At 38.9% G+C, this 21,703-nt stretch overlaps 1 protein-coding gene and 2 pseudogenes across 2 annotated transcripts; 2 read left to right on the forward strand and 1 right to left on the reverse strand.

The window, feature by feature from the left end:
- The first annotated feature begins 822 nt into the window (after window positions 1–822).
- LOC143561685 (damage-control phosphatase At2g17340-like) lies at window positions 823–17,359 on the forward strand (annotated as a pseudogene). Its single transcript, XR_013140357.1, has 11 exons — window positions 823–837; window positions 887–971; window positions 1,120–1,188; window positions 1,326–1,466; window positions 1,655–1,783; window positions 1,876–1,962; window positions 5,053–5,127; window positions 16,502–16,579; window positions 16,693–16,770; window positions 16,870–16,932; window positions 17,018–17,359. The product of XR_013140357.1 is annotated as a damage-control phosphatase At2g17340-like (transcript).
- Window positions 4,818–4,932, forward strand: LOC143561686 (U6 spliceosomal RNA; annotated as a pseudogene).
- A 390-nt stretch (window positions 17,360–17,749) lies between the features above and the next one.
- LOC143561666 (CMP-sialic acid transporter 2-like) lies at window positions 17,750–20,950 on the reverse strand. The gene is made up of 14 exons (XM_077049681.1): window positions 20,850–20,950; window positions 20,657–20,723; window positions 20,542–20,578; window positions 20,345–20,456; window positions 20,177–20,256; window positions 19,250–19,325; window positions 19,068–19,168; window positions 18,874–18,945; window positions 18,722–18,770; window positions 18,602–18,643; window positions 18,406–18,527; window positions 18,193–18,301; window positions 18,020–18,114; window positions 17,750–17,936 (listed from the first exon to the last, which is right to left on the reverse strand). The coding sequence occupies exons 1-14, from the start codon at window positions 20,874–20,876 to the stop codon at window positions 17,885–17,887; spliced, it is 1,041 nt and encodes a 346-aa protein (XP_076905796.1). The 5' UTR covers window positions 20,877–20,950; the 3' UTR covers window positions 17,750–17,884.
- Between the last annotated feature and the right edge of the window lie 753 nt (window positions 20,951–21,703).

The raw sequence follows: 21,703 nt of genomic DNA on the forward strand, positions 1-21,703 counted from the left end.
CCAATCTATAGTTCAATGGCATGCCTATGACCAATCTATAGTTCAATGACATTGTAACGTACATGCTTCAACATACAGTAACATATTGTGAATTGTCATCTTTGTCAAGAACACGAAGTGTGTAATTGTTAACATCTCATTCATAGTACAAGGATCCATACCGTAACTCCCAACCAATCGATCAAAAAGCTACTTCAGCATTCCCATTAGCCCGACTCCATTCGTTTTAGCTCTGTGTCTTCGGTTGTTGAATTACACAATAAACAACACCAACAAGAAAATGTATTACAACACAAAACATGGAGAAAAGGAAACAACAGTGATTAACCAAAATTTGACGAACTCCATTATTGTCACTCTAATCGTATATTTCACCGACAAGAAGGAAGTAGTGTTGATGTTAGTTACTAATTTCAAAATTAGTGTTAAAAATGAAGTGATTCATTCCTCCTCATCTTTCAAACCAACCAACCAACCAACCTATAATGTGGTGGAATGGATATTCCAAGATAGATGCGTCATGCGTTGAGTTGGTGAAGAATATAAGTGTTAAAATCTCATAGTACAAGGACCAAAGGAGAAGTTACATGACCAGGTCAAAAATTTATGAAAACAAAAGGCCACCACTATTTCCAATAATAATAATAATATGGAGAGATGGTTCCGTTCCCGTTGCTGATAACCCTAAGAAGCCATTGAGCTCAACCTCTTCGCCAATTCCATTCCTTCTTTCAAGTACACCAATCATTCTTCTAATTCATTCATTATTATTATTATCATCTTCAATCTCAGTTCACAGGAAGAGAGCAGAAACTGTCCCTGATGCGCCCGCCAAAGGTCCTCTTTACTTTACTTATTATTCAATTAGTTTATTCATAATAATTAGTTCTTACTTTTTCCCCAATTGTTAAGGTATGCTGAAATACTAGAGGATTTCAACAAGGATCCTGAAACCCACACCTGATTGCATAGTCAGTATTATTATTACACCAATACCACCTAACTAACTTATTATGTAACCCCCCCTAAATATTACAATTTTATTAAAAGGTTGTTTAGGGTTACATGAATCCTATTACTAACATTTATACTGTTGGTTTAATAATTATATCATTGTAGCTTCTTTGTCGTATACGTGAGCTTATCCTCAGAGAGGTTGGTTTCAGAGACATATTCAAGAAGGTTAAGGTGAGGGAGGATATATTATTAACCTTACCTAGTCATTACTCAACAATTATCTGTGTGTGTTTTTTTATAACATATATAGTTTTTGAGTAAGTTTAAATGTAGAAATGGTTTTTAATTGCTTGGGTTTGATGCACTAGGATGAAGAAAATGCCAAAGCAATTACCTTGTTTAAGGATGTTGTCAATTTAAATGATGCTATTGAGGAAGAACCAAAGCGAGTGGAGAATTTGGTCAGGGGGATATTTGCAGGGAACATATTTGATCTGGGATCTGCAACGGTAACCGAATGCTTCTCACTAATAAAACCATTTATTCCACCATTCTACACGGACATAAATTTTAGTCATCTATTGAATTGTAACTCATGCATTACATGCTCCTGACACAGTAAATATCTGATTTTTATATGAAGAATAATTTGAGCTCTGTTATAATTGACAATGTAACATTTTTCTTATTCTTGAAGCTTGCAGAGTTATTCTCTAAGGATGGAATGTCATTTTTGGCTAGCTGTCAAAACATTGTTCCACGACCTTGGGTTATTGATGATTTAGATACTTTCCTTTTAAAATGGAGCAAGAAACCTTGGAAAAAGGTTAGTTCTACCGGGATTCGTCCTATAACCAAGCCGTTCCTTAAATCTGTCTCTTCGTTATGCATGTCTCTTACATATATTTATCATGACAGGCTGTCATATTTGTTGACAACTCTGGTGCAGATATTATCTTGGGTATATTGCCCTTTGCTAGAGAATTGCTTCGTCGTGGAACACAGGTAAGTTATCAAACTAAACACTGTTATGCTCTATAACTCAGTTTGCTTCTGCATTATTGATTCCCTAGCAGATAATTAAGTTTTAATAAACTGATCCCTCCAAAAAAAATGTATTTACTGTTTCACGCTTCACTATTTGTGTTTTATCTTATGTATGTACCCTTTGCATAGGAATGGAAAGGTAGCATTTGACCATGTTATGCATGTATACTTCAGTGTGGGCCATAATCTTTGAAAAACAGTTTCTCCTACTTCTCTTGTTAGTTTTATCTTATGCAACCACATTTATGCTTTAAATCCGTTGAATTTGAAGGTTTTAACGTTCTAATTCATCGCCCCGGTAATTATTAAAATCAAACTTAAAACAAAGACAGTGCCAAGACAGTTCCTACAAGTCAAGAAGTAGTGATCCTAGCTTAAGTTCCTACAAATCAAGATAAAACACAAATAGTAAGACTCAAGTTCTTGCATATAAAACCCTTGACCTTAAGACCCTCTTAAGTCTTAATATTAAAGGACTTGTGGATGTAACCCTAAAACCTTAGCATAGCCCAAGTAGCCAACAAGACATCTTGCTTAACAAGAAAATGAATCAAAAGAAAATTTATCAATATTAAATAGTAAAAGGTGATCACTAAGCGCCCGTAAATACACAAAATTGCCTATGGAGGTATCAAAGTTTAGTAAAGAGTTTTCTACCACCTCCATACACTAGATTTGAAAACCTACTAGATATGCAAAATATGATGCCTAAGGGTCACATCTTGTCACTGTCAAGTGGTGAATAAATTTTTCATGAAGTAAAGGATACTTGTATTTGTGTGTACAATAAGGTTACATGGGGCTCTACTGCTTTATGTATAGAATTTGATATTACTAATAGATGTCTTCCAGAGTGTCATTCTTCAATACATAACTAGTCTAATACACTCCAACAAGCTAGGATGAGGAATGGCCTATAGCCTGAATCATAAAGAGAGAAATGTAGGAGTTGGCAACAAATTTGTATAAGATGTCAACAATTTGATCATTAATCAACTTCCACATGCTTTGGCCAGGCACACAAGATAGGTTAAAGGCAAGCTTGTGGGAGTTATTTGGCGTTGTCTTGCTTGTGGTTAAAACAAATTAGCCATTGTGATGATGGTCATGACCGACTTGTGGTGACGTCTAGGTTTTTAGTAACTGGTAGTGAGCAGCAAGGTTTGCTAGTGTTAAAGAGAGCTTGTTGTTCAAGGGTTAGGAATTAGGACTATTGTAAGCTTCCAGGGTTTAAGAGTGGAGGTTGTTTCTTCTAGAATTTAAGAGATCAGGTTGTTTATTCTAGAGTTGGGTAGCGCTCTCTGCTGTGTGGAGGTTTTGGGGCTGCTGTTGTGAGCGGCTAGGATGCAGGATAGCATGTTGTCTTCATAAAGGTTCAAGAGCAACTTGGTTTTGATACCAAAATAAACCAAAAAGGATGATCATATGTTGATTGTGTGTATAATAGGGTTACACAGACTCACAGAGGCTCCATATATAGAGTTTAATATTATACGTAGATACCTTCTAGTCTAATAAAATCTATGGTCTGTTACCAATTTCCCAAAACTTTATAGACTTTTGTAAATTCAGAAAATAGTGACTTGGTGCAGATATTATCTTGGTTATATTGCGGTATTGCCCTTTTTGAATTGCTTCGTTGTGGGACACAGGTGGGCTGTCGAACTGAATAATTTTCTGCTCTATAACTCAGTTTACTTCACCCTCATTGATTTGACCAGATCAGTTCTTATTAATATCAAAAAGAAAACAACGAAAGTACCAACTTCTTGGCATAAGAAAAACCTTTAACCTTAATACCCTCTTAATATTAAAAGGATTTGTAAACTTAATCCTAAAACCTTAGCATAGCCAAGTAGCCAACAAGTAATCTTGATTAACAAGAAAACTAATTAATAGAAAATTTATTAACATAGATGATCACCGAGCCCCCTTGTTAATAGACAAATTTGCCCTGTTCAGACATCAATGGCTTGATCAGAGTTTTATACCATCTCTGGTCACTAGATTTGAACACCGACTAGATATGCAACAGAAGATACCTAGGCTTCACTTTTATCACTGACCAAGGGGTGAATAAAGGTGTCTTAAAGTAAAGGATACTTGTATACTGTTGTGTGTGTCATATGGTTATGTAAGGCTCTGTGTATAAACTTTCTTATTACTGATAGATGCATTATAGACTATCCTATCTTGCATGAAATTTGTCATAAAGTAAAGGCTACCTGTATACTGTTGTTATTCCTTAAATATATAACTGGTTTAATACGCTCCAACAAATTAGGAAGGTGAACGACCTGTAGCTTTAATTATAGAGAGAGAAATGTAGGAGTTCGCAACGGATTTGTAATTTGATTATCAATCAACTTCCACATGATTTGTCTGGGCATGGAATATAGGGTAAAGGCGAGCTTATGGGAGTTGTTTGTCATTTTCTTGCTTGTGGTAGAAGAAAATTAGCCATTGTGATGATGGTTAGAAGCGGCTTGTGGTGACAGTTATTGGTAGTGAAAGGCTAAGGTTTAGGAAAGTATGTTGCTTCTGCCAAGGTTTGAAAGCAGCCCATAGTGGCGGCTAGGGTTTAAGAAAGCATGTTGTTTAGAGTTTAGGACTGTTATGAGCCGTAGGGTTTAAGAGAGCAAGTTGTTTCTTCTAGGGTTTGGGAGTGGCCCTTCTGTTCTGGCGGTCAGGATTTCTACTGGTGATTGTGAGCAGCTAGGATTTTGGAATGCATGTCTCCATGAAGGCTTAAGAGCAACTTGCTTTTAATACCTAAATAAACCAAAAAGGATAATTATCTATAGATTAAGCATGTCCCTTCAGGGACATTCGATAAAATTGGGAAGATACAGATAATATTACCCCCCCCCAACTTTTATACCGCGCAAAAGGATGACACGCACAAATCAAAATATATTGATTGTTTGTTACACTACGGCTCCGTATAGTCTAATAAAGTCTATGGTCTGTTTACCAGTTTCCCAAAACTTTATGGACTGTGTTGTAAATAGAGAAAATAATGATGCTATTTTGGATTTCATGATGCAGGTTGTGTTGGCAGCTAATGACCTACCATCAATCAATGATGTAACTTATCATGAGCTACTGGAGATCATATCAAAGGTACTAAAGCTGTAACTGTCACACCCTCAAAATCCACTAACGGAGTTTTACCGTCAGAGGGTGTGAACTGGCAGGATCGGAATCATTAGTTATAACCAAACCAAAGAAAAACGTTTAAATGAAAGTAAATGCGGAAGCGTAAAACCTTAATTCAAAAGTTGCGTCACGCAGGACGACTTAAAAACCAAAAGTAACTGTTTAAGTTTAAATTTGCAGAATAAAAGTGTTTTCAATAATGCATGCTCCTAAACCGCGCGCCCGCCTCGGCTACCTGAGAATAACATACTAAAAGTGTCAACACAAGGTTGGTGAGTTCACAAGTAAGATAAGATAAATTGTTTAGCGTTTTGCGTAACCTCGTTACGACGTTTAAATGTTGCGTAACCTCGTTACGGCGTTTGAGTGTGTAACCACGTTACAACGTTTAAGTATTGCGTAACCTCGTTACGACGTTTGAGCGTGTAACCATGTTACAACGTTTAAGTGTTGCATTACCAGATAGTGTTATGTTAAATTATATATCGATAGGTAGCTAATCTATACAACAAGTATTGCTAAGTGGTTCGCGACCGAAGCTGACTGTTTATCAAGTGCCCGTCACCAGGTCATCCAGACCATGGTATGTGTTAGCCCAAATTTACACCCACTCAACCTCCAGTTGAGCTATAACGTCGGGTGGGGTTTGTCAAACCCAGTAGTACTACCCAAAAGTGACTCGCTATTCCAAATATTAACCGGTCCGATGTGTGGGACTTCAAGTTGTTACAAATGCCGCTTAGCCTTTACAAGTGATATATAATTTATAACAAAATCTTTCATATGCGTTTATCTCAGAAAATATGTTTATCGGAGTATGTTATCTCCCCCAAGTGGAAAAACATTTGAAAGCAGTTTAAGAGTGGGGTAAGTGAACTCACTGTTTGCGAAGAATATCCGATCTAGATCACCGAGTGATGCGCGTCGTAGAAAACTCTCTAGCGTTCTAAAACAACAAGGAGATTTTCTAAGTATCGGAACGTTTAACGAGTCTCTAGACTCGGCACATAATACCTATGCACGTAACATGTTTCGTGTTTCGTTTGTGTATTGTGTATGACTCTACAAGTACAATCGTGATACGACATATGAGTGAGCAATTACTTCCGTGTCATGTGTTAATAACCTACTTACTAGCAATAATTCCCGTAAGGGCAATTTGGTCAACAAACAAAGACTAACTAACCAATATTTCCCGCAAGGGTAATTTGGTCAATTCATGGCAATCAACTAGCAACTATTTCCCCGCAAGGGTATTTTGGTCAAAATTACAACAATTATATAGAAATTATCATATTTCATGCATTCCTATACAACTCAGCAGCTAGTTTCGTTATGACAGAATTTCTACTCGAAAGATTGTACTAGTTCACCGATTATAACGTCCCAATTAATTCACCAAAAATTACCACAGAAACATACATGTCTTAGGTTTCCAGAACATATTTTATCTTATTTTTATTCCATATAGATTGTTCACAATGATCAAAACATTACAGCTAACTTTTATCAGCCAGATTCATGCACATCAGAATGTTATTTGCAATTCCCGTTAAACGAAAAATCCAATAAATGCAAGACCACTTGGGTTTGGTTCCTAACTCAGTGAGTCAACTTCCAGAAGTGGAACCAACCCAATTGGTCTCGTGGTTCATGAGATATAACATTTACAACATAACCTAACAGCAGGTCTAACAGCTCAGCTTTGCATCACGTTTTTGTAAAATCATAAAAGTATACTTCCACTTATCCAAAAATTACGAATTTATACTTCATAGAAACTAGACTCAACCTAGTTTACTGCAGTACCCACAATCTCAATCAATTTCCACGTTTACACTTCGTTACAGTCAGTTAAACATCGTATATACATTCTGTCCAGAATCTGTTCACATCAAAACTCGACATAATCACAACCTATGAACTATCATGCATCCATATAACCCCCTAGACCCTATAACTACTATCCATGCATATCAATCCCACATACATGCAAGCTTAGGGTTTTATTTACACTCTCAATCAAGGACACAACAATTAACATGCAATACTATCAAACTAGTTATCAATCTATCATCCAATTAACAAGAATCATCACAATCATATACATGCAAGAATCGGCTGACTTAGGGTTTTCACATAACCCATTAAACATAAAAATTACACAACAAGGAGGTAAGAGGTGATCAAGTATACCTTCCTAGCACCTAGTTCTTGGATCAAGGACTTGAATTGATGTGTGTGTGTGTGATCTATGTGGACGGCAGCCGTGGATAGGGGAGCAAGGGGAGAGCCGATCGTAGGGTTAATAATAATAATAATAGTTAGGGTTTAGAGTTTAAGTTATATTTATAAGCAAACAAGTTACATTCTAGTCCCTAAACTTCCAATTGTTGTTTTTCTCTAGAATATTCCATCATACTTGAACAATAAGATAACATGACCATACCATTATCACATAGCACATAATCCTAACACATATTAATCATATAATTAGTGTCTTGACGTTTGTCGTTTATTTGTCAATCGTTTGCGTTAACTCGTTTGCGTTTCGGTGCAAATCCCGAAAGACTACACATGTAGTAAGTGTTAAGCGTCATTTAAACCCTAGTTTAAATGTAATGAAGTGTGCGTTAAAGATTCAACGATCTTAAAGTTTGAATTGACGGAGTTGAGTTAACGAGGTTAACCTGAAATTGACGATTGTCACATCATTCCCATGTTAAAGAATTTTCGTCCCGAAAATTGAGTCAAGTCGTGATGAGAGCCTCCGGTGATGTTTGACGGTTTGCCGGGTTTCGCGGTTTCCGGTGTTTGGTTAGCCCTTCAAAAAGGTGAGGATACTTTTTCATCATTTGATCCTCGCGTTCCCACGTGAACTCCGGTCCACGTCTCGAGTTCCAACGAACCTTAACGATTGGAATTTTGCTGTGTTTGAGCGTTTTGGTTTCCCAATCCAAAACCTCGACTGGTTCCTCAATGAACCGTAACTGTTCATCAACTTGTAGTTCCTCCAAAGGGACTACTTGGGTTTCATCAGATAGGCATTTCTTCAAATTTGATACGTGGAATACATCGTGTACGCCACCGAGTTCTGTTGGTAGATCCAGTCGGTACGCTACCGGACCAATGCGCTCAGTTATCCGGTACGGACCAACATATCGCGGGTTAAGTTTGTTTCGCTTACCAAAGCGAACCACACCTTTCCAAGGTGAGACTTTGAGTAACACTCGATCGTTTACTTGAAATTCGAGAGGTTTTCGGCGCTTGTCGGCGTAACTCTTTTGTCGATCTCGTGCTGCTGCCATGCGATTTCGGATTTGAACAATCTTTTCCGAAGTTTCGAGTACCAGTTCCGGACCAGTGATTTGGCTATCACCCACCTCTGCCCAGCAGAGTGGTGATCGACACTTCCGTCCGTACAGCGCTTCAAACGGCGCTGCCTTAATGCTTGCGTGGTAGCTGTTATTATACGAAAACTCTACCAAGGGTAAATGGGGTTCCCAACTTTTTCCGAAATCTAAGACGCATGCACGCAACATATCCTCCAGGGTCTGGATAGTCCGTTCACTCTGCCCATCTGTCTGAGGATGGTATGCGGTACTCATATCGAGACGTGTGCCCAGTGCGCTTTGCAGCGACTTCCAAAAGTGTGAGGTAAAACGAGAATCTCGGTCGGAAATGATGGAGACAGGCACTCCGTGTCTCGACACTACTTCCTTCATGTAGACACGAGTCAGTCTTTCCATTTTGTCTGTTTCCTTAATCGCTAGAAAATGTGCCGATTTAGTCAACCGGTCAACGATCACCCAGATGGTATCGCATCCCGTCGGTGTCTTAGGCAAACCCGTAATAAAGTCCATTGAGATTTGTTCCCATTTCCACATTGGGAGTTCCGGCTGTTGCAGTAGACCAGATGGTTTCTGGTATTCTATCTTGACTCTGGCACAAGTCAAACATTTGCTCACGTAGGTTGCAATGTCGGCTTTCATGTTCGGCCACCAGTAAAGTTCCTTTAAATCATGATACATTTTATCTGAGCCGGGGTGGATAGAATATCGGGACTTGTGAGCTTCGTCCATCACTAGAGTTCTCAACTCTCCGTATCGTGGAACCCAAATCCGGTTCTCAAAATATCGGACCCCGTCCGACCTGGTTTCAAGTTGCTTGCTCATGCCCCGCATGAGTTCCGATGGGAGATTATCATCTTTCAAAGCTTCCAGTTGCGCATCGCGAATCTGATCGGGTAAGCTGGCATGAATCGTGAGTTGCAATGCTCTCACCCGTCTGGGTTTATCTGTTTCTTTTCTGCTAAGGGCGTCGGCCACCACATTGGCCTTGCCAGGGTGGTACTTGATGGCACAATCATAGTCTTTAAGCAGCTCGACCCAACGACGCTGTCGCATGTTCAGCTCTTTCTGATCGTAGATATGTTGGAGACTCTTGTGGTCGGTGTAAATGGTAAACTTGGTACCGTACAAGTAATGCCTCCATATCTTAAGAGCAAACACTACAGCTCCGAGTTCCAAATCATGGGTCGTGTAGTTCTTCTCGTGAACCCGTAGTTGTCTAGAGGCGTAGGCTATAACTTTCTCAAGTTGCATCAGCACACAACCGAGACCTTGTATAGATGCGTCACAGTGTACCTCAAAATTTTCCGTTCCCTCGGGGAGGGCTAAAATAGGGGCGCTACAAAGCTTGGTTTTCAACAGTTGAAAAGCGGATTCTTGCGCGTCACCCCAGTTGTACTTAGTGCCCTTGTGAGTCAAAGCGGTTAGGGGTTGAGCAATCTTTGAAAATCCCTCGATGAAACGCCGGTAGTAGCCGGCCAGTCCTAGGAATTGTCGCACCTCAGTCGGAGTCTTAGGTGCTTCCCAGTTTTTGATGGCCTCTACCTTACCGTGATCGACATGGATACCATTCTCGTTTATCACATGTCCTAAAAAGTGAACCTCTCGAAGCCAAAATTCACATTTCGAGAGTTTAGCATACAGTTGTTCCTTCTTCAGCAGTTCCAGAATTATCCTTAAGTGTTCGTCGTGGTCAGTCTCGTTCTTGGAGTAGACGAGAATATCATCGATGAAAACAATCACGAACTTGTCGAGGTACGCCTTGCATACTCGATTCATGAGATCCATAAATACGGCTGGTGCGTTGGTTAGGCCAAAAGGCATAACCGAAAACTCGTAGTGACCATACCGTGTTCTGAAAGCCGTCTTTGAAATATCTTCTTCGCGCACTCTCAGCTGGTGATAACCGGATCGTAAATCGATCTTCGAGTAGTAACTCGATCCCTGAAGCTGGTCGAACAAATCATCAATTCGGGGTAAAGGATAACGGTTCTTGACCGTCACCTTGTTCAATTCCCGGTAGTCGATGCACATCCGGAAAGTCCCGTCTTTCTTTCGGACAAACAAGACAGGGGCTCCCCATGGCGATGAGCTAGGTCGGATAAAACCCTTATCCAACAAATCTTGCAACTGAGTGGACAACTCCTGAAGTTCCGCCGGTGCGAGCCGATACGGGGCTCGTGCTATGGGTGCTGCACCGGGTGTCAACTCGATTTGAAATTCGACTTGACGAATAGGAGGGAGTCCGGGCAAATCCTCCGGGAAGACTTCTGGAAAATCTCGCACAACCGGAATGTCTTCAATTCGTTTCTCCTCCACAGGTTTCTCAACAATCTGCGCCAGAATTGCCGGATGACCCTTTCTTAAATACTTCTGTGCCTTCATAATGGTAATGATGCTGGTGGTCATGCCGCTTCTCTCGCCTCGGACCGAAATGATCTCGCCTGAAGGGGTGGTAATATGGACGATCTTATCATGACATATAATCTCCGCTCGGTTCTCAGATAACCAGTCCATGCCGACAACGACATCGAAACTACTAAGCGTAAAAGGAATAAGGTCGATGTCAAAGACATGACCTGACAATTTCAACTTACATCCCGCAAGTATATGAGTTGTTATTACAGTTTTACCGTTAGCTAATTCAACAGGAAACTTAGCGTCTAACGGGGTTGGAGTAAGGTTTAAAAGTTGGCTAAAGGCCTTTGACACAAAACTCCTATCAGCTCCAGTGTCAAACAAAACAGAAGCAAAACAATCGTTTACAGGGAACTTACCAGACACCACATGCGGATCTCTGCGGGCTTGACCTGATCCAATCACAAACGCTCTTCCTTTGCCATTTCCTCCACCGTTACTGCCACTCCCATTACCCCCGTTATTGTCGTTCTGTTTCAGCTTGGGGCAGTCCTTCCGGAAATGACCTTCCTGTCCACATTCATAACATCCCTTAGTCATCATCGGTGGCTTAGGAGCACCCTTCGCCACAAGGTCAACTCTACAATCCTTCGCTTGGTGACCTATCTTTCCGCATCTTTGACACTTGACACGGTCACACTGCCCAACATGGTGAAAGTTGCACCTATTGCACTTTGGATGTTTCCCAGCATACCCGCTCGAAACCTGCCCGTTACCGTTGTTGTTGTTGTGATTCTGAGTGTTGAAACTCCGAGTAAATTCGGGCTTCCGGTAGTGTTGCGGTGGGAGGTTTGAGGATGAAGATCTGGTGTTGTCAAACTTTCTTTTCCCGCTGTTCGGGTTGCTGTTGTTGCTGTTGCTGGCATGGTCATTATTCGGGTTGTCACGGGCTTTTACAGTCGAACCCCTTGGTGGTAACGCACCCTGGGTCACAGCCTGATCCGTTAGTTTGTGAGCCAAACGGATCGCTTGTTGGATCGTGGCTGGTCTGGAAGACGTCACCATACCCTGAATCTGTGGTGCCAACCCATCAATGTACATCTCTATTCTTTTGCTCGGCGGATCCACCATCCGCGGACACATCACTGCCAACTCGTGCGAACGAGTGGTGTAGGCTTCAATCTCTGAACCCACCATTTTCAATGACCAAAACTCCGACTCTAACTTCGAAATTTCTTCCCTCGGACAGTATTCCTCTCGCATCATGTTTTTGAACTCCTCCCAGTTCATCGCGTTTGCCAGTTCCAAGCCAAGGATCTGGACGTTCGAATTCCACCAAGTGAGGGCGGAATCCTCGAGTGTCCCAGCAGCAAACTTGACCCTATTGGCATGGGGACAGTTACACATCTCAAAGGCCGACTCGGCCTTCTCAGCCCAACGCAGGAAGCCTATAGCTCCCTCAGTGCCCTTAAACGTACTGGGCTTGCAGTCTAAGTAGTTCTTGAAGGTACACGTTCCATTTGGACCTCCTGTTTGATTCTGATTGTGTGCAGCTAAAGCGGCAGCAACATGGTCATTCAGCAAGGTTTGGAGTTCAGCTGCAGTCATGCTGATGTTACCTCGTCCTCGTCCAGCGTTTCTTCCGGCCATTTCCTAGAATCACAGTATAAAATGTTAAACATGAATTTTTCTTTCATATACAACACACCATACATGTAATAAAAGGTAGGTAAGAAAAAAAAAAAAATCACATCACAACCACATATTAGTCTAAATAAAAATTTTTGATTAAAACCATTGTATTCGCTACAAAGTATTTCCAATCAATCCTTAAAATCGTAGAAAAATAATAGTTTGGATGGAGACAACCCCTCCATCTAAGTGTCATCATCACTAGATGTCGTCATCTGAGGACACCTCTGAATGTGCCTCCTCCTCAGCCGGTTCCTCCTCCGGTTCTTCTTCGGGTTCCTCCTCGGGATCTTCCTCGGGATCTTCCTCAGGCTCCTCTTCGGGATCTTCTTCAGGTTCTACTTCGGGTTCTACTTCAGGCTCTGCCTCGGGCTCGGCCTCAGGTTCTGCTGCGTTCTGATCGAGTTGCGTTTGTAGGATATCGCAACGTTCTAACGCTATTTCCGTTCGGGTCCTTGCTTCTTGGAGTTGTTCTTGCAAGTCTATCATCTCGGCTTGCATCTTCATCATAACCTTGGTTCGTTGTTCACTAGTCTCTTGCATTTCTTTCATTGCCGTTGTCATGCGGGCAATCTCCTCTTGAGTCTCGGTTCCATCTTTAAACAGTCTAGCAACATTTTCTCTAGTGTAGCGCATGTAACCCACATCACGCTCCAAACAAGAAACGACAGCTGCGAGGACTCGTTCCACAGGTTCGGTTATGGGTGGTAAAGTGTTAGGGTAACCAGGGTGGTTCGGGTGAGGCAATGGGGGAACTTGTTCACGGTAGACCATACGTCTGATCATGTTGGGATACCATTCCCAGCTAACGTCGTTATCATACAGGCCTCCGGATGGGCGGTACCTCTTTGGTGCGGGAGCTTCGAGTTCCGGGACTACACGGGGTGGCGAGGCAGTAGGTAACTGCGGTTCCTTCCCGTGAGCATGCGTCATCGAATCGGATGATGATGAGGGTGGCGTCGACATTCCTACAGGTAAGCCGTGTATGCGCGCGCGTATGAGCGAAAGAGGTAAAGAGATAAGATTTCAAGACTACACAAACCTATGCAGTGCGTATTATTATAACTAATGGGTCGTCGCGGTTATAGTCTAGTATGCATGCGGCTTCTAGTTCGCTATAACCAATGGCTCTGATACCAATCTGTCACACCCTCAAAATCCACTAACGGAGTTTTACCGTCAGAGGGTGTGAACTGGCAGGATCGGAATCATTAGTTATAACCAAACCAAAGAAAAACGTTTAAATGAAAGTAAATGCGGAAGCGTAAAACCTTAATTCAAAAGTTGCGTCACGCAGGACGACTTAAAAACCAAAAGTAACTGTTTAAGTTTAAATTTGCAGAATAAAAGTGTTTTCAATAATGCATGCTCCTAAACCGCGCGCCCGCCTCGGCTACCTGAGAATAACATACTAAAAGTGTCAACACAAGGTTGGTGAGTTCACAAGTAAGATAAGATAAATTGTTTAGCGTTTTGCGTAACCTCGTTACGACGTTTAAATGTTGCGTAACCTCGTTACGGCGTTTGAGTGTGTAACCACGTTACAACGTTTAAGTATTGCGTAACCTCGTTACGACGTTTGAGCGTGTAACCATGTTACAACGTTTAAGTGTTGCATTACCAGATAGTGTTATGTTAAATTATATATCGATAGGTAGCTAATCTATACAACAAGTATTGCTAAGTGGTTCGCGACCGAAGCTGACTGTTTATCAAGTGCCCGTCACCAGGTCATCCAGACCATGGTATGTGTTAGCCCAAATTTACACCCACTCAACCTCCAGTTGAGCTATAACGTCGGGTGGGGTTTGTCAAACCCAGTAGTACTACCCAAAAGTGACTCGCTATTCCAAATATTAACCGGTCCGATGTGTGGGACTTCAAGTTGTTACAAATGCCGCTTAGCCTTTACAAGTGATATATAATTTATAACAAAATCTTTCATATGCGTTTATCTCAGAAAATATGTTTATCGGAGTATGTTATCTCCCCCAAGTGGAAAAACATTTGAAAGCAGTTTAAGAGTGGGGTAAGTGAACTCACTGTTTGCGAAGAATATCCGATCTAGATCACCGAGTGATGCGCGTCGTAGAAAACTCTCTAGCGTTCTAAAACAACAAGGAGATTTTCTAAGTATCGGAACGTTTAACGAGTCTCTAGACTCGGCACATAATACCTATGCACGTAACATGTTTCGTGTTTCGTTTGTGTATTGTGTATGACTCTACAAGTACAATCGTGATACGACATATGAGTGAGCAATTACTTCCGTGTCATGTGTTAATAACCTACTTACTAGCAATAATTCCCGTAAGGGCAATTTGGTCAACAAACAAAGACTAACTAACCAATATTTCCCGCAAGGGTAATTTGGTCAATTCATGGCAATCAACTAGCAACTATTTCCCCGCAAGGGTATTTTGGTCAAAATTACAACAATTATATAGAAATTATCATATTTCATGCATTCCTATACAACTCAGCAGCTAGTTTCGTTATGACAGAATTTCTACTCGAAAGATTGTACTAGTTCACCGATTATAACGTCCCAATTAATTCACCAAAAATTACCACAGAAACATACATGTCTTAGGTTTCCAGAACATATTTTATCTTATTTTTATTCCATATAGATTGTTCACAATGATCAAAACATTACAGCTAACTTTTATCAGCCAGATTCATGCACATCAGAATGTTATTTGCAATTCCCGTTAAACGAAAAATCCAATAAATGCAAGACCACTTGGGTTTGGTTCCTAACTCAGTGAGTCAACTTCCAGAAGTGGAACCAACCCAATTGGTCTCGTGGTTCATGAGATATAACATTTACAACATAACCTAACAGCAGGTCTAACAGCTCAGCTTTGCATCACGTTTTTGTAAAATCATAAAAGTATACTTCCACTTATCCAAAAATTACGAATTTATACTTCATAGAAACTAGACTCAACCTAGTTTACTGCAGTACCCACAATCTCAATCAATTTCCACGTTTACACTTCGTTACAGTCAGTTAAACATCGTATATACATTCTGTCCAGAATCTGTTCACATCAAAACTCGACATAATCACAACCTATGAACTATCATGCATCCATATAACCCCCTAGACCCTATAACTACTATCCATGCATATCAATCCCACATACATGCAAGCTTAGGGTTTTATTTACACTCTCAATCAAGGACACAACAATTAACATGCAATACTATCAAACTAGTTATCAATCTATCATCCAATTAACAAGAATCATCACAATCATATACATGCAAGAATCGGCTGACTTAGGGTTTTCACATAACCCATTAAACATAAAAATTACACAACAAGGAGGTAAGAGGTGATCAAGTATACCTTCCTAGCACCTAGTTCTTGGATCAAGGACTTGAATTGATGTGTGTGTGTGTGATCTATGTGGACGGCAGCCGTGGATAGGGGAGCAAGGGGAGAGCCGATCGTAGGGTTAATAATAATAATAATAGTTAGGGTTTAGAGTTTAAGTTATATTTATAAGCAAACAAGTTACATTCTAGTCCCTAAACTTCCAATTGTTGTTTTTCTCTAGAATATTCCATCATACTTGAACAATAAGATAACATGACCATACCATTATCACATAGCACATAATCCTAACACATATTAATCATATAATTAGTGTCTTGACGTTTGTCGTTTATTTGTCAATCGTTTGCGTTAACTCGTTTGCGTTTCGGTGCAAATCCCGAAAGACTACACATGTAGTAAGTGTTAAGCGTCATTTAAACCCTAGTTTAAATGTAATGAAGTGTGCGTTAAAGATTCAACGATCTTAAAGTTTGAATTGACGGAGTTGAGTTAACGAGGTTAACCTGAAATTGACGATTGTCACAGTAACTCTATTGATATCGCATGTTATTCAAATGTGGCTAATATTGATGTTAATGGAATCTACCAGTTGAAAGATGAAAATGGACAGCTCATGGGTGTTGATACTCAGAATCTTTTGATTGCAAATTCTGGTAACGATTTGCCGGTAAGACAGTGAGATTGATAGCTTCATAGTTCATACACAGTTTCATCATGTGTCTCTTAAGTTGTTCAGTGTTGTTAATGTTGCGTATGATAATTAGTTCATTGTTATGACAGGTTATTGATCTCTCTAGTGTGTCCCAGGAGCTTGCTTACCTGGCAAGTGATGCTGACCTAGTAGTTTTGGAAGGAATGGTGAGTATTCACCAAACATACACAGATGCACACAAATGTTACAAAGTTCACGTAAGCACTTGTTATATCACTATTATCTGATATTGAATTTGTTGGCAGGGCCGAGGAATCGAGGCAAACCTGTATGCTCAATTTAAATGTGATTATCTCAAGATTGGAATGGTTAGCAACAGTTTATACTTGTTTTCTGTTCCTTTATGCTTATAGTGGAATTTTAACCAACTGTTGGTTGGTTGCATGCAATTAGGTGAAGCATCCAGAAGTTGCCCAGTTTCTTGGTGGGAGGCTATATGATTGTGTATTCAAGTTCAGTGATGTTTCAAGTGGCTGATTAGACTGTTTGCAAGAGCCTGGATGACTGCACCAGTTTATTCTTGTTACTTTTAACCACCTCTATAAATGATGACATGGAGATGCTTGTACTAATAAATTTGTCATGTCACTCTGTTCTTGCAAACAAAACGCACGCTATAGATCATGGTTGCATGAACCTAATATGAAATTTGCGGGTTTAATTTAACTTGCAATGGGGTCCAATTGAACCTACATACATGTTTAACTGAATTTGCCAATTTGTGGGTTGATTAATATAATTTGGATTTTGATATTTTATTTGATTTTAATGGGTACTTTAATGTTAAAATTTCAACAAGTTGAATATATTTTTCTGAAACTTTAACGGTGAATGGAAATAAGTGATTAGTTCAATATTTTAAGAGATTCTTTAAAACTTATTTGTGTAAGTTTGTATTTTACATTCCAGAGTAATAATATGTAAAAGATAAAAGAAACAAGCAAACATTTCAGGTTTAACAAGTTTCATCAGTCCAAACTCATGAATACACAAATCGTGTTCCGGTTTAGGCTTTACCTGCTAACCAATCAAAAGTTGCATTCAAAAAATATTCAACTTTCCTAGATTTACTCGTACGTTTTCTTTACAACATGTCTTGATGATATTTAAACATACAAAGCATGCAGACAATCCACAGTATATGTGTGCATCATGAGCGATATTTAAGATATTCTAAAACCGACAATGACTATTGAGATCAAGTTACAAGACTGCATTCAACGCTGGATTGTATGAAAAAAGAAAATGAATATGGCATCATCATCTCTGCAGCTTTCCAATAGAATGCAAATAAATGGAAACTGAAACGACACTGTGAACATTAACCCGTGTTAGCTACATAAACCACTAACAATCAATACATTAATCAGAAAACAAACAGTGCTAGCAACTTACGTGGAACCCAGGAAGAAAGCGAGGGATAGATGAAAATTAAACAGAAATACAGAAACAACTGCTGTTAGTAGCATTGCTACAGAAGTCGAATAAACCTGCAATAAAGACCAATACCGGTCATGTAGTGCATCCACGAAAACATTGACACTAAGAACAAATAAAAAAGACCTTACCTTCACAATATTGTCAGCATACTTCATCACCATCGATACAGCGATCCCACTTAGTGCATGGTTGATGATCATGAGCACGGTAATTGGTGAATATCCATGAAAAAATCCCCTGCGTAAAAGAGTCGGGCTTTAGTTAGACGCGGACAAAAGTGAAAACGCTAGAGATAACAAAGTCATCAAATAAAGAGACAGTAAAGAGCATAAGTAACATACTTGTTCATAACAGCATCAAAATCTTGGACAAATATTGCAATGACGTTGAAGACCATCCCAAACACATATAACCAAAAGTTCTGCACATTTATGTTCCTCGAAGGACGTTTTTTTATTATAGCCTGTAAAACTGAGGATGTTATGTATACACCGAGAGCCTTACATGTATTTATATAAAACAACACACATCCTTTACCTCTGTGTACACTCCAGCAAAACCACTTAAAAGTGCCATGATCTGCAAATAAATGATTAGTTGAAAGAAAATATTTGGTTGGTAAAATGAAGGAATAATATGAAAAGGACAAGGACTCACAATGGCCATCATCCAGCCTAGAAAAGGAGTCTGAAGAACGTGATCAGAACTGTTGACCAAGTCAAACACAGTGAAAAATAACAGTCAATACAAGCATGAAACTTGTAATTGCTTGAAACTTGTAATATTGTGATAATGATAATCGAACTTACGAAGGATTAAGTTGTGCTGTTGTGCAACCCGCACAAAGTAAGACGAAAGCAGCCCACTGGATTTCACTTAACCTGTGCAAAGTTATTGTAAGTAGTAAACTTGTAATACAAGATTAACATTCTGCCTGATCATAAACAAGGTGTCATATGGTAGCAGGAAATTATGGTTCATCCTTAAAGGTAAAAACACATACTTCTTTTTTAAAATTATGCGGTACAACACACCGGTACTGATAATATTCAGGTTTTTGAGTATCTGATACCCTGGAGTGTCCACATACGCAAAGATATAGTACTGCCATATACACAAATGTATCAGATACAGTAAAAATAAAAAACAATTTATAATGTCGAGTAAACAACAATTAAAACCAACCTGGAGCAAATTCTTGACAAGGTAAAGTGCTGCAGGAATGGGATAAACACTAACTTCATCCACTGTTGTACTCAACCTGACACCAGATTACAGAATTAAGGAGGCAATTCTTCAAATTTTTTCAAGCAATAGTAGGGTAAACAATGAATCGCATCATTTGTAATCTTGTGGAACATACAATGCAGATGCTAATCATTAATATTATTAAAATATTCTGAGGCAAACTGATGACACTATTCTCAAATTCTAACGAAGATGTTAAGTTTATTGAAGCGGAGGTAAGGATTAAGGAATGGTTTGAATGAACAAGTGCAAGGAAGAGGAAAAAGTCAACAAATTCATGTGAATCACATGCAATGAACTTCAGGACCCTGCATATTTGTGTGCTAACCTGCTGTTGTTCACATACTAAAAATATCCTTGAATACCAAAAAATTTCCTGTATCATTTAAAGCTTAAAGTTATTATCTCAACAAGTGACTGTAGATGCAAATGACTTCATATTTGAATGGACATGCAGGAAAATATATTGCAATGCCATGACTATTCCAATCCTATAACTTTAATGGAATGCTATTTGTTTAGAAACATGTGTAGCTCAGGCAGTATATGCACATTAATTGCTAAATCTATATGTGTACAAACACTAGGAACATGTAACAATCGGACGAACCTAGATAAAAGCCTAACAAAAAGATAAAACAAGCCAAACATAACCAGAACAATAAAAATCACATGAAGACAGTACACATGAATAAATCATGGGCAAGTACAACTAGAAAAATGCTATCTTTGAATAATCTTGTATCATAACAGATTTGAAGAATGTAGAACGATACAAACAACTAAATCAAACTGTACTGAAGTTTCAACAAGTATGAGTTTCATGGTGCAATGAAACTATGCGAGAGGCAAAACACAAGATACCTGTTGTCATCCGTCACACCTTCCGTTCTCCATATTCTAGTCAATGCCACAAGTGATAGTGCACATTTCAAAGCCTCAACCTGATTCCAAAAAAATAATCTAGCTCAATACCGTATATATTCTTCTTCTGGGGAACAACATATGAAAACACAAGTTCCTCCACCTCACCAAAAAGTTAGCTGTTGTGACACTATACTCATATCGTCCGGCTCGCTTAGACCAGACAATAAGTATAGCTTGGGAGCTCGTAAGAAACGTCAAGGCTAACGTCACAATCGACCTATCACAGTCAAGAAAACAATAATCATAGCATATAACCTAAAAACAAAATTATGAGTAAAATATACTACGAATCCATGACTTACTTCATCTTCCACTTAGTTTTATCATAAGGTGGAGGCACTGCAAATACCAAAATCAAACCCTAAATTACATTCCACATTCATAAATGAATTAAAATAATGCTAATAATAATAATACCATCTAAAAGAGGTTTGCCACGTAAGCTCTCAAGGTCGTCTTGATTAACAGAATCCCCAATCTTATCCTACAATAATGCCACATTATTATTATTATTATTATTATTATTATTATTATTATATTGAATATATGAAGTCAAGAGTAGTGTAGTGTTAAAGAGCAGATCTAGGTAGGTTGGTTATTTAAGTGGAACCTGATCTTTGATTCTTCTGTACTCCATCACCGGTGTGGGTTACGGCGGTGGAAATCCGATGAATTTGACAGACAGGACTGATCTATCTGTCTGCACTGGTGCCCCGTCTATTAAAATTTCTAAATTGTTATGAATTACCGACACCGACACTGTTATTTGTGACACCATGACTTCACCAACTATATTTTTATATGCACCAATTATATTTCGTTTGTCTCCTTAAATAGTACTTTTGCACAGTAGTTTTTGCATTATAAATAGAATGATTTGAACGAAGGTTGATATCCAGAAGTAAAAAAGATATCATATTGTTTACTCAGCATATTTCTTAGTTCAGTTATTACTTCGAAAATATTGTTATAATTAGGGCTAATATCATAACACGTTATCAGCACGAGCCGCTTATATCCTAATCAAGAAAGGTAATAGACACAAAGGTATCTACATAAGCATCATAAACACTTCTTTAATTATGTACATTAGATATATATCTATGCATATACATATACTAACTAATATACTGAGTAATAGCAATAATGTGTATAAACATTGTTATTAAAATTTGATAACTATTCTAACTTTTATTTATATATGCACACTAATATCTCATTTAGAAGTTAGATTTATTTACACTAACAATTCTATTCTTATTATTGTGCATACTAATTATATATATATTTTATAAAATAAACTGTATTTAATATCTTATTTATTATCTTACTTTAAAATAATTAATATTATATATTATATATATACACACAAACGGTAATGTTACCGTTATAAACGGTAATATAACCGTTGTAAAAGGTTATAAATTTTCACTATAAATAACCAATCATTAACCCCATTTCATT

Source organism: Bidens hawaiensis, unplaced genomic scaffold (genome assembly GCF_021521415.1).
Source record: "Bidens hawaiensis isolate Kalapana, Puna unplaced genomic scaffold, B.hawaiensis_p1.1 tig00020770_1, whole genome shotgun sequence".
NCBI lineage: Eukaryota > Viridiplantae > Streptophyta > Magnoliopsida > Asterales > Asteraceae > Bidens > Bidens hawaiensis.

What these genes read in the sequence shown, in the direction of transcription:
- LOC143561666 (XM_077049681.1), bottom strand. Translation starts at nt 20,876, where the DNA reads ATGGAGTACAGAAGAATCAAAGATCAG. An exon ending in ACAGAAGAATCAAAGATCAG is followed by an intron (nt 20,724 to 20,849) that starts GTTCCACTTAAA and finishes GCATTATTGTAG; the next exon opens with GATAAGATTGGGGATTCTGT. An exon ending in CGCATAATTTTAAAAAAGAA is followed by an intron (nt 18,946 to 19,067) that starts GTATGTGTTTTT and finishes AACTTTGCACAG; the next exon opens with GTTAAGTGAAATCCAGTGGG.